This window comes from Lissotriton helveticus, chromosome 5_1 (genome assembly GCF_964261635.1).
Source record: "Lissotriton helveticus chromosome 5_1, aLisHel1.1, whole genome shotgun sequence".
Lineage (NCBI taxonomy): Eukaryota > Metazoa > Chordata > Amphibia > Caudata > Salamandridae > Lissotriton > Lissotriton helveticus.
The window spans coordinates 311,688,603-311,701,003 of record NC_136065.1 but is presented as its reverse complement, the minus strand read 5'-3'; the positions used below and the strand labels follow the sequence as shown (position 1 = coordinate 311,701,003).

General features: G+C 57.9%; 1 protein-coding gene across 2 annotated transcripts in view; it reads right to left on the bottom strand.

The window, feature by feature from the left end:
• The window catches only part of PLEKHN1 (pleckstrin homology domain containing N1), a 102,444-nt gene extending 90,346 nt beyond the window's left edge, over positions 1–12,098 (bottom strand). Inside the window, exons 1-3 of one of the 2 annotated variants that reach the window (XM_078642351.1) lie at positions 11,575–12,098; positions 10,889–11,446; positions 9,883–9,970 (exon numbers count right to left, since the gene is read on the bottom strand). In XM_078642351.1, the coding sequence (XP_078498477.1) occupies positions 9,883–9,970; positions 10,889–10,968 (168 nt within the window). In that variant the 5' untranslated portion in view covers positions 10,969–11,446; positions 11,575–12,098. Of the gene's footprint in view, positions 1–9,882; positions 9,971–10,888; positions 11,447–11,574 lie in introns of those variants that run through there. The other variant, XM_078642352.1, reaches the window with a different exon arrangement.
• Positions 12,099–12,401: the final 303 nt, after the last annotated feature.

Here is a 12,401-nt window from a genome sequence, read left to right as displayed (position 1 = left end):
GAAAAACAGAGACAGAGAGACCTCGAAGAAAAAAGACTGGCATACGAGCACGAGTGCAAACTAGCGGAGATAGAAATACGCAAACTGAACAAAAACCTAGGGGTGCCCGAGCAACCGCACTCCCCGGGTCCTACCGAGCAGAAGGTCCACATCCCCAAGGATGTGGTCCGAGAATATCACCGGAACGACGACATACAGCAGTGGTTCAAGGCCTATGAGATTGCCATGACCGCCCACCGGGTCGCTCGAAGTGACTGGGGAGCCGGTCTATGGGGGAGATTCGTCAACGAGGGTCGTGATGCCCTGCTGCAGCTTCCGGACCATCAAATGACGTCCTATGACCACATGAAGGCCGCCCTCCTCAGTCGATATGGACTTACACCCGAAATGTACCGCCAGAGGTTCCGCAACTGCACCCGGATCCCAGGTACGACGTGGTTGGAATACGTGAACTACTTCAGCCGAGCCTTCGAGGGGTGGATCAAGGGTAACAACGTAACCACTTACGAACAACTCTTCAATCTCATTGTGTGGGAGCACCTCTCCAACAACTGCTTCGTCGAGCTCCGGCAGCACCTCCTCGACAGTAAATTGACTGAACCCCGGCAGCTCGCCACCGAGGCTGACCGGTGGGAGAGCACCCGAGTGGCCCGGAGTGGGCCGAATGAGCAGAACAGAACCAACCAAGGTCATCATCGTCCCCGAGGAGGAGGAGGAGGCCCGGGCCGGGGCAGAGACGCCGTCCCGGCCGCACCCACTAACGCCACCCCGGCCCCAGCAGGCCGGGGAAACCCCCCGATGCGCCCGGGGTTCCGAGCTAACGTGACGTGTCATCGATGCCAGCGAGTCGGCCACTATGCCAGTGACCCGACCTGCCCGAAGAACCAGGTCCCCGGGCCCCGCCAGATGGCGGCCGCCGCCCTGGGAGAAGAACAAGTCTCCGAAGACACGGAGACCTATGAGTCGGAGCAGTTCGAGTGGGAACCCGCCGCCATGACCCTGGCATGCCTAGGAGGAAGAGACATGGTCCCGCGGACTCCCCTGCCCGCCAACACTCGGAAGTACAGCCAATGGGTGAGTATCAATGGGCGCAAGGCCGAGGCCCTGCGTGACACCGGGGCCAGTGTGACGGCCGTCCGCTGTCACCTGGTGACCCCAGAACAAATCCTACCAAACGTACTTTGCCCCGTCCGATCGGCAGATAACTCGGAGAGCCTGTGTCGGATGGCCTGCGTCCCCTTCGAATGGGGAGGAGTGTCCGGCATGCTGAAAGTAACTGTCCGTGACGATGCCCCCGTAGACTGCCTCCTGGGGAACGATCTCGAGAGCTCCCCGTGGGCCGCTGTGGAAAGAAGAGAGCATCTGGGGATGTTGGGTCTCCCGGACTGGGCGTGCGTAACCACCCGGTCCATGGCCACCCGCACCATCCCTAGACCAGAAGAACCAGAATGGGCAGCACCTCCGCCCTCGATCACTCCAGAAGAAGACTTCCTCCAGACCGACCACCCGGACCCCGCCCCAGAGGGGTCCCCACAGCCCCCCGAGCTTCCCGACCTGGCTCAGTGGCGTCAAGAAGGGGGGCCCACCCAGGAACAATTCCGGCAGGCGCAAAAGACCTGCCCCTCCCTCGAGGGATTGCGACAGCAAGCGCTCACCCAGAGCCAAGGAGACACCACCGGGGCCCACTGGGTTTATTGGGACAATGATCTCTTGTACAGCGAACAGAAAATCGCAGAACTGGGGGCCGGGCGAGTGCTGGTGGTGCCCCTCCACTTCAGAGACTTCCTGTTGAACCTAGCCCATGATGTCCCCCTGGCCGGGCACCTGGGCCAAGACAAGACCTACCACCGCCTGGTGACTCACTTTTTTTGGCCCAAAATGAGAAATTACGTCTCCAACCATTGCCGGTCCTGCCCGACCTGCCAGGCCAGCGGGAAGAGCGGCCGCAAACTCAAGGCACCCCTACAACCATTCCCCGTGGTGACCACCCCGTTCGAAAGGGGGGGAATAGACATTGTGGGGCCCCTGGACCCCCGAACAGCACAGGGGCATCGCTTCATCCTGGTCCTGGTGGACCACGCTACCCGATATCCTGAGGCGGTCCCCCTTCGTACGATAACAGCCCCAGTAGTGGGTCGAGCCTTGATGGGGATCTTCTCTCGAGTGGGCTTCCCCCGGGAAGTCGTCAGCGACAGGGGTACGAACTTTATTTCAAAGTATATGAAATCCCTCTGGCAGCAGTGCGGAGTCACTTACCGCTTCACCACCCCCTATCACCCCCAGGGGAACGGACTAGTCGAGCGGTTCAACCGCACCCTCAAGGGGATGATCATGGGGCTGGAAGAACCCCTACGCCGCCAGTGGGACGTGCTACTACCGTGCCTCCTCTTCGCCTACCGAGAAGTCCCCCAGAAGTCCCTCGGCTTCAGCCCCTTCGAACTCCTGTACGGACACCCCGTTCGCGGGCCTCTCAGCCTAGTGAAGGAGGAATGGGAGATGGCCCCCCTAAAGACCCCTCCGGACGTCTACAAATACCTCCTGACCCTCCGCAATCAGACCCGGAAATTCAGGGAGATCGCTAAAGCCAATCTGGAGGCCAGTCAAGAGGACATGAAGAAGTGGTACGACCAACATGCCTCCTCCATCGAGTTTGAACCGGGTCAGCAGGTATGGGTGATGTCCCCCATCGAACCGTGTGCCTTGCAAGACAAATGGACGGGGCCCTTCAAGGTGATCGAGCGCAGGAGTCCCGTCACCTATCTCATCGACCTGGAGTCCCCCCGCAACCCCCTCCGGGTCCTCCACGCCAACAGGCTCAAACCCCACTTCATGCGCTCAGAACTCAGCCTGCTGATGGCGACCGACAGTGGAACAGAAGGAGACTCCGAGCCCCCCCCTGACCTACTGAGGACTCGGGAAAGAGATGGCTCGGTGGACGGGGTCCGACTCTCCGAGGCCCTGACCCCAGAGCAGCATCAAGATTGCCGGGCCCTCCTGCTGCCGTTCGCAAACCTGTTCTCCCTCGCACCCGGAGTCACCTCCTGGTGCCTGCACGACGTGGACACGGGGGACAGTCCTCCTGTCCGACACCGGGCGTACCGAGTACCGGATCGGGTACGTACATGCATCCAAGAAGAAGTCTCCAAGATGCTCGCCCTCGGGGTCATCGAGCCTTCGGACAGTCCCTGGGCCAGCCCGGTCGTCCTGGTCCCCAAGGCCGCGGCACCGGGCACCACGCCGGAGCTCCGATTCTGCATCGACTATCGGGGGCTGAACGCGGTCACCCGAACCGACGCTCACCCTATCCCCCGAGCAGATGAACTAGTCGACCGCATGGGGGCAGCCCGCTACCTAAGCATCTTCGACCTGACAGCGGGCTACTGGCAGATCGGCCTCACCCCCAGGGCCCAAGAACGTTCCGCTTTCTCCACCCCGGACGGACACTACCATTTCAGAGTGATGCCCATCGGCATGAAGAACGCTCCAGCCACCTTTCAAAGACTGGTGAACCAGGTATTGGCGGGCCTCGAAGAATTCAGCGCCGCCTACCTGGACGACATCGCGGTATACAGCCGCCACTGGGCCGACCACCTCCACCACCTCAGAGCGGTCCTGCAGGCCCTCCAACAGGCCGGCCTCACCATAAAGGCCAGCAAGTGCCAAATCGGCCAGGGGTCCGTGACCTACCTCGGACACCAAGTGGGGAGCGGTCTGGTGGCCCCCCTCCAACTCAAGGTAGCTGCCATCCAGTCCTGGCAACCCCCCGAAACACAAACAGAGGTCCGAGCCTTCCTGGGGCTCACCGGATACTACCGGCGGTTTGTGAGGGACTATGGCAGCATTGTGGGGCCCCTCACAGAACTCACGTCTAAGAACAACCCAAAACGAGTCAACTGGACTCCCGACTGTCACGCGGCCTTCGAGACGCTGAAGGCCGCCATGTGCACCGCTCCGGTGCTCCAGGCCCCCGACTACAGCCGCGAGTTCATTGTGCAGGCCGATGCCTCCGACCATGGTATTGGGGCCGTCCTCTCCCAACTGAACCCCGAAGGAGTGGACCAACCCGTGGCCTTCATCAGCAGACGCCTACTGCCCCGAGAACAGCGCTGGAGCACCATTGAGCGAGAGGCCTTCGCAGTGGTATGGGCCCTCAAGAAGCTCCGGCCGTACCTCTTCGGAACCCATTTCCGGGTACAGACAGATCATCGGCCCCTGCAATGGCTCATGCAGATGCGGGGGGAGAACCCCAAACTATTGCGATGGTCCATCTCCCTGCAGGGGATGGACTTCACTGTGGAGCATCGTCCTGGCCAAGACCACGCCAACGCGGATGGCCTGTCCCGCTTTTTCCGCCTCGACGAGGAAAGTCCCCAAGAAGATGGGTGACTCTCCCCGCCTTCAGCTGGGGGGGACGCATGTTGGACAGGCCACATGAAGGGCTCGCTCCCTCCCCGCAGGACAGGGCCCGGGCCACCGTCAGCACCATTGCCCGGCCCAGCCGCCATCTTGGACACGGCACCACGCGGCCGCGCGGCCTCAGCCCGACCCCAACCCTGGGCCTGGCCAGGCCCCGACATCCCGGCACCACCCTCCACCCAGGAGGTGAACGGACCACTTGGCAGGTCAATGGGAGTAAGAAGTGTCGATGGCTCTCCCCCGCCAGGTGCCGAGCACCCCCAGCCTCCTCGGGCGCTGGCTCCACCCCCCTGCTGGGTGTCTGGACTCCCTCATCCCAGACCTCCCGACCTCCAAGAGCGAGGGTCCGGACATCAAAGGGCGCCAGACCTATAACTGAGGCCGCCCCAGGACAGGAAGGCAGTTGTATCCTGGAGTCGAGAGACACCGAGAAGAACTCATCCTTGATGGACTGCTGGCGCTGCCACAGCCCTGCCTTGTGAACTACTGTCCTGCCTGCTGGCGCTGCCGCGGCCCTCTGCAACCTTCATCCTCGTGGGACCTGCTGGCGCTGCCGCGGCCCTCTGCAACCTTCATCCTCGTGGGACCTGCTGGCGCTGCCGCGGCCCTCTGCAACCTTCATCCTCGTTGGGACCTGCTGGCGCTGCCGCGGCCCGTAGTAACCTCCATCCTCGTGGGACCTGCTGGCGCTGCCGCGGCCCGTTGCAACCTGCATTCTCGTGGGACCTGCTGGCGCTGCCGCGGCCCGTTGTAACCTTCATCCTCGTTGGGACCTGCTGGCGCTGCCGCGGCCCGTTGCCACCTACGACCTCTTCGGGACCTGCTGGCGCTGCCGCGGTCTGACCCCTCCGAACACCGAGCTCGAGGATTGTGAGCTATCACCGTTACACCTCCGTACCCGTGGGTACCAAGACTGTCCCGCTACCCCCTTCCCTTACTAGAGACTAGAATTGAGAGGATCATCGTGTCCTGATCGCCTTGTATCGTACCACTCTACTACCAGAAGTGCCTATAAAAGGTGTTACCCTGATCTTTGTGTGGTGTCCATCTGTGGGGGGGAAGTTACCTGTCTGTGCGATCACTGTGCTCGGCCGACCCTCCAGGTCCCCGTCTAACACACTGCTTGTGAAGGGATGGAGAGATTGAAGTCTTACTACCTGTTGAAGGATGAAGGGATTGGAAGGTTTCCTACCTGTGGAAGGAAATATCAGGTAAGAGAGTAAAGGTGAGAGTCCACTCATAACACAATTGAATCCAGATAAACCTCAAGGAAAGACAAATTCTATGGACAGATTCCAAAGACAGACAGACCCCAATGACAAGCAGATCCTAAGTTAGTCAAATCCTGGAGACAGGTAGATGCTAAATACATGGTATGCCAAGGACAGAAAGATCTTTGGGAGAGTAACATTAAAAGGAGAGATAGACCGCAAGTTAAGGCAGATTTCAAGTGCAGGCAAGCCCTAATGACAGAAAGATCATAGGAATACACAGGTTCTAAGACCTGCAGAAGTAAGAAGAGGCAGGTCCTAGTTCTGGGGGAAGATTTGTAATAAAAAAGAGGCAGAAGTTCAAAAAATATATTACAAGAACGACCAGAACCTAGGGATAAACATGTATTAAGAAAAGAGACAAACAAGAAGAGGCAGGTCCCAATCCAAAGACACGCACGAAGAGAGGCAGTCCCTGCCCAGACGCATACATGAGCTATGGAGAGGAAGGTCCTAGCCCCGAAACACACGTAAGGAGAGATAAGTTATCACCCAGGGACACACTTGTACGAAGAACAGACAGACCATAGGGACACACACTATGAAGAGGCATGTCCTAGCTCAGCAGAGCATGTGTATTAAAATGAGGCAGCTCCAGACCCAGGGACACACGTGCTAAGAAGATGCAGGTCCTGGCCCAGGCACACATGTGCTAGGAAGAGGCAAGTCCTGGACCAGGGACACCAGACATGTGCTAGGAAGATGTAGGTCCTGGCCCAGAGACACGTGCTAGGAAGAGGTAGGTCCTGCCCCAAGCACACACGTAATAAAAAAGGCAGGTCCTGGAAGGGACACACATGTACTAAGAAGAGGCAGAACCGGGGCCAGGGACACACGTACTAAGAAGAGGCAGCTCCCAACCCAGGAACACACAAGAGCTAAGAAGATGCGGACCTAGGGACACACGTGCTAGGCAGGTCCTGGCCCAGGTTCACACAAGTACTAAGAAGAGGCGGGTTTTGGCCTAGGGTCACACATATACTAAGAAGAGGTAGATACTGGCCCAGGGACACACATGTACTATGAAGAGGCAGGTCCTAGCCCAGATGAGCACGTGTATTAAGAAGAGGCAGCTCCCGACCCAACCGATACACATGTGTTAAGAAGGGGCAGGTTCTGGCCCAGTGACACGCATGTATGAAGAGAGGTAAGTGTCAGCTCAGGGACACCCATGAGCTAAAAAGAAGCAGGTTCTGGGCCAGGGATACAAATGTACGAAGAGAGGCAGGTGCCAGTCCACAGACGCATTCACGAAAATAGGCATGTGAAAACCCAGGATCACACATGAAGTTAGATGAGACAGGCCTGAGGACCCACATTTACAAGGCGAATCACACTCTACGGGCACATTCGAAGCAATGACAGGCACATCTTGAGCATGCACAGTCCCAAAGAACAGACAGACCCTAAAGACGCACACGTCCAAAGAGATCTATCCAAGGTGTAGACAGACCTTGAGGAATTCTAGGAAGAGACATATCTAATGTTGAGACATAGCCAAGAGACAGACCGGTCCTAAGAAGACATGTAGTGTAAGAAAAGGCAGACCTAGACGCGCAGACAGCAAGGGGAAAATGAGAGACAGCCTATAATGATGGAGAGTAGAGACACTCTTAGGCAACAGAAGTGGAGAGATGTCACCCTCCCACCTCCCAAAGTACTACCGAACAAAACGTTGCTTGTGGAAGAACAAAGGTCGCAACACAAACAACAGTTTAGGAAAGTACAGAAAAATAACGGTAAACTAAATACTGCCCTAACACTCGTTTCAACACCGATGGTATAACTTCTTAAGAGATCACAATCTGGAAATAGATGTGTACAAGAGGGTCCCACAATCCGGCAGACGCCAGCACCTCTTTAATGAACGATCCTAACCACACCACTCAAACCACACACTCTAGCTCTGATCTGACCCCACACTCTTAAACTGCAGATCTTCAGCGCGGATACCAGAGAGGCCTTGCCAGCAAGTGACGAACCCCTAAACACCAACTCCCCAGGTCAGTAATCACCGACAGCAAGTACAAGCACTGGGTGAATGGCAGCATAAAAATAAACACGAGCAACAATGATTCCAATAATGAACAGTAGGGTATTTGGGGGTTTGGGGGGCAGCTACCTTGGGCTATCGGGGCTCTAGGCTAGTCACGAGGCGGCTAGGGTTCCCGTAGACCAAGCACGACACGCTACAAATCTCAAAATTCGTGCCACCCCCTTCTCTCCCCGACACCCACCCTCCCTACACACACAAACACATGAACCACGTGCCTTGTTGGTTTAAAGGCGCATACTGACGCACCCAGGGTTACGGAACGGCCTCTATAATCCCCCGATGCTCTTTCCTGGGACTCTTATCTCCGGTGCCCCTAGGTACACAGACCCTCCCCTGGGGCTCTTATCTCATAATGCCCCTGGGTGCAAAGGCCCTCTCCCAATACTCGTATCTCCGAGTGCCCCGAGATGCACAGCCCTGGCATTGGACTCTTATGTCCTTGTGTCCCCAGGGTGCATAGATCATCTCCTGGGACTCATACCTGCGGTGCCCCTAGGGGTACAGATCATCTCCTGGCACTCGTATCTCAAGGTGGCCCTAGGGGGAACAGGCCCTCTCCAAGTTCGTGTATCTCAGGGTGGCCCTAGGGGCACGGGCCCTCTCCAAGGCAGTGTATCTCAAGGTGGCCCTAGGGGCACGGGCTCTCTCCAAGGTAGTGTATCTCAGGGTGGCCCTAGGGGCACGGGCCCTCTCCAAGGCAGTGTATCTCAGGGTGGCCCTAGGGGCACGGGCCCTCTCCAAGGCAGTGTATCTCAGGGTGGCCCTAGGGGCACGGGCCCTCTCCAAGGCAGTGTATCTCAGGGTGGCCCTAGGGGCACGGGCCCTCTCCAAGGCAGTGTATCTCAGGGTGGCCCTAGGGGCACGGGCCCTCTCCAAGGTAGTGTATCTCAGGGTGGCCCTAGGGGCACGGGCCCTCTCCAAGGTAGTGTATCTCAGGGTGGCCCTAGGGTCACGGGCCCTCTCCAAGGTAGTGTATCTCAGGGTGGCCCTAGGGGCACGGGCCCTCTCCAAGGTAGTGTATCTCAGGGTGGCCCTAGGGGCACGGTCCCTCTCCAAGGCAGTGTATCTCAGGGTGGCCCTAGGGGCACGGGCCCTCTCCAAGGTAGTGTATCTCAGGGTGGCCCTAGGGGCACGGGCCCTCTCCAATGTAGTGTATCTCAGGGTGGCCCTAGGGGCACATGTCCTCTCCAAGGTAGTGTATCTCAGGGTGGCCCTAGGGGCACGGGCCCTCTCCAATGTAGTGTATCTCAGGGTGGCCCTAGGGGCACGGGCCCTCTCCAAGGTATTGTATCTCAGGGTGGCCCTAGGGTCAGGGGCCCTCTCCAAGGTAGTGTATCTCAGGGTGGCCCTAAGGGCACAGGCCCTCTCCAATGTAGTGTATCTCAGGGTGGCCCTAGGGGCACGGGCCCTCTCCAAGGTATTGTATCTCAGGGTGGCCCTAGGGTCAGGGGCCCTCTCCAAGGTAGTGTATCTCAGGGTGGCCCTAAGGGCACAGGCCCTCTCCAATGTAGTGTATCTCAGGGTGGCCCTAGGGGCACGGGCCCTCTCCAAGGTATTGTATCTCAGGGTGGCCCTAGGGTCAGGGGCCCTCTCCAAGGTAGTGTATCTCAGGGTGGCCCTAAGGGCACAGGCCCTCTCCAATGTAGTGCATCTCAGGGTGGCCCTAGGGGCACGGGCCCTCTCCAAGGTATTGTATCTCAGGGTGGCCCTGGGGGCACAGGCCCTCTCCTAGGACTCTTATCCCAGCTTCCCATGGATGCACAGGCCCTCTAATGAGACCCTAATCTCCTGGTGCCCCTAGGTGCACAGAGCTTCCCCTGGTACCCCTATCTCCGGGTGGCCTAGAGCACAAGGCCTCTCCTAGGACCACACCGTATCGTAGTATCCCCTTTAAAGCACGTGGTATATTAGTATGTTAGTATTAGTTCTAATAAATTCACGATGTACGTCGAATAGCAAAAATAAGATGGTCAGATTTTGATAGAACCTTACTCAAGCTGATGGTTAAACTGTGATAAAGAAATAGTGAATGATCTAACATTGATACAATCCTTGCCTCGCAATAACAGAATATGTGTAGCGTTTCATACACCCAGTCATCCATACATCCATTCAGCTTTTGCAGCCTTAGCAACTCACCTTGGCTGGAATGTACTGCAATATTTTTTCTCCACTGGTGACCCGTTCCTGGCCGTTTTCGTTCCCAAATAGATACGTCCATTTCTTGCTGTGGTGGGACGGAAAAGATTTGGTCAGGCTCGCAAAGATCCCATATCAGTCCTTTATTGAAACAGTTACAATATATTGAATAATATGCCTCTATCGGATCCCTGGCAATCGGACATGTTCCCATGCACCATAACTTGTTGAAAGACTGTCACTTGCCGAAGATCACACAAAGCGGCTACTGGAAGAGAGGAATCGGCAATAGACAATTATCTTTTTTAAACCCAGAATCTTGCCGACCAAATGATTACACCGGTCTTAACACAACTCCACAACGTGTGAAAAAAATACCATTACAAGCATACTCGCTCCACAGAAAAATGATGAAACTGACCCATGAAAGGAATAGATGCCTTTTTGAGAAGCATCGGTGCTGCCCAACTAAGGTATAGAAGCCATGTTGATAAAGTATGGTACTGTTCTGTTTAAAGTATAGCAACCAGCTAAAAAGTGCCCACCTTGTGCCACTGAAAGAAGCAGCAGCTCTTGAAAGTGCCAGTACTGTGTATTAGAGGGTATAGCAGCCCTGTTTATACGCTATCGATATGTCCTGTTAAAGGTATAGCAGTGCACCCGAAATGCCAGCCCTCTCCTCTTGAAAGTGCAAGAGCCCTTCTATGCAGTGCCCACGGCACGCCATTAGAAGTATAGCGACCCAAAGAGAAGTGCCACCCTTGTCCTGCAGAAGTATAGAAGCCCCGCTGAGAAGTGCGGGCACTCTGCCATTATAGGTAACCCCCCTTGTCAGCGTCCCTTCAAAGCATAGCGGTAGCCTCGACGAGAAGAGACAGTGAAGCCCCACTAAACATGCCGATACATCCTTCCAGAGCCTAGCAGCACTGCCCAGGGGGACTCGTACGAGAGGCGGGCGCAGTCCGCGTGGGTACATTACGAGGGGTAGGGAAGGGGGTCTACTCACTCTTTGCCCTGCAGGGAGTTCTTCCTGGTGAAGGAGCCCCGCAGGTCCCGGGGGCTCTGCGGCACGCACAGGTTCCCCATGCCCGGGGTCAGGTGCCTGCGGACGAGCGGAGCAGCGCCTTCCCTAGGCGGCCGGTTCTAGCTTGGATAGACGGGGAAAGGGAGGCTCCTGCCTCAGAGTGGCCGGAGTGGAGGCTCCTGCCTCGGAGTGGAGGCTCCTGCCTCAGAGTGGCCGGAGTGGAGACTCCTGCCTCAGAGTGGCCGGAGTGGAGGCTCCTGCCTCGGAGTGGAGGCTCCTGCCTCAGAGTGGCCGGAGTGGAGGCTCCTGCCTCGGAGTGGAGGCTCCTGCCTCAGAGTGGCCGGAGTGGAGACTCCTGCCTCAGAGTGGCCGGAGTGGAGGCTCCTGCCTCGGAGTGGAGGCTCCTGCCTCAGAGTGGCCGGAGTGGAGGCTCCTGCCTCGGAGTGGAGGCTCCTGCCTCAGAGTGGCCGGAGTGGAGACTCCTGCCTCAAATCTGTGGGGAGGCTCCTGTGGCAGAGTGGCCGGAGTGGAGACTCCTGCCTCAAATCTGTGGGGAGGCTCCTGTGGCAGAGTGGCCGGAGTGGAGACTCCTGCCTCAAATCTGTGGGGAGGCTCCTGTGGCAGAGTGGCCGGAGTGGAGGCTCCTGCCTCGGAGTGGAGGCTCCTGCCTCAGAGTGGCCGGAGTGGAGGCTCCTGCCTCAAATCTGTGGGGAGGCTCCTGTGGCAGAGTGGCCGGAGTGGAGGCTCCTGCCTCAGAGTGGCCGAAGTGGAGGCTCCTGCCTCAGAGTGGAGGCTCCTGCCTCAGAGTGGCCGAAGTGGAGGCTCCTGCCTCAGAGTGGCCGCAGTGGAGGCTCCTGCCTCTGACTCGTAGCTCCGTCGAGGCTCTCCCCTCAGTGGTGATACTGCTGTTGGGACGCCTGTCACGGACTGCAATGACCGGGAGACTCCTGCCTGCCTCAGCCTTGTAATGCCAGGGGAGGCTCCTGCCTCACGCGGGTGGCACCGGGGTTATTATGCAGACTCCCGACGGGCTGGTGCTCTCCAAGGCTTCTTTGGCGGACTCTTCACTCCTCGCCTGCAGCTGGGGAGCCTCGAGCCGTCCTCGCGCCGCTCCGCTCTCTCCTCTCTGACTGGCTGCTGCCCGCGCGCCTCGCCTCGTGCCGGAGCTGGTGTTGCGCCCGCCCCAGCCCCCGGTGTGTCATGCACACAGACCCTGCCCTCACCGCGCGGCGGGCCCGGCTCCTGCTGGGTGTGTCTGATGAGCAAACACCCTCAGGGCTGGGCCTTATCTCCGCCTGTCTCTCACCAGCCCTGGGTGTCTGAGGGGGGAGCGCGAACTCTGCCTTTCTGAGAAGAAAAGGGGAAAAAAAAGTTTATAAACACCTCAGACGGGAACGGAGTTCATGGAAAAGGTGGGAGGGAGGCTTTTCACAGGAAACTTGAGACTTCACAACACATCACAGGCATGAGGATTGAAGTGACAGCCAAGGAGAGG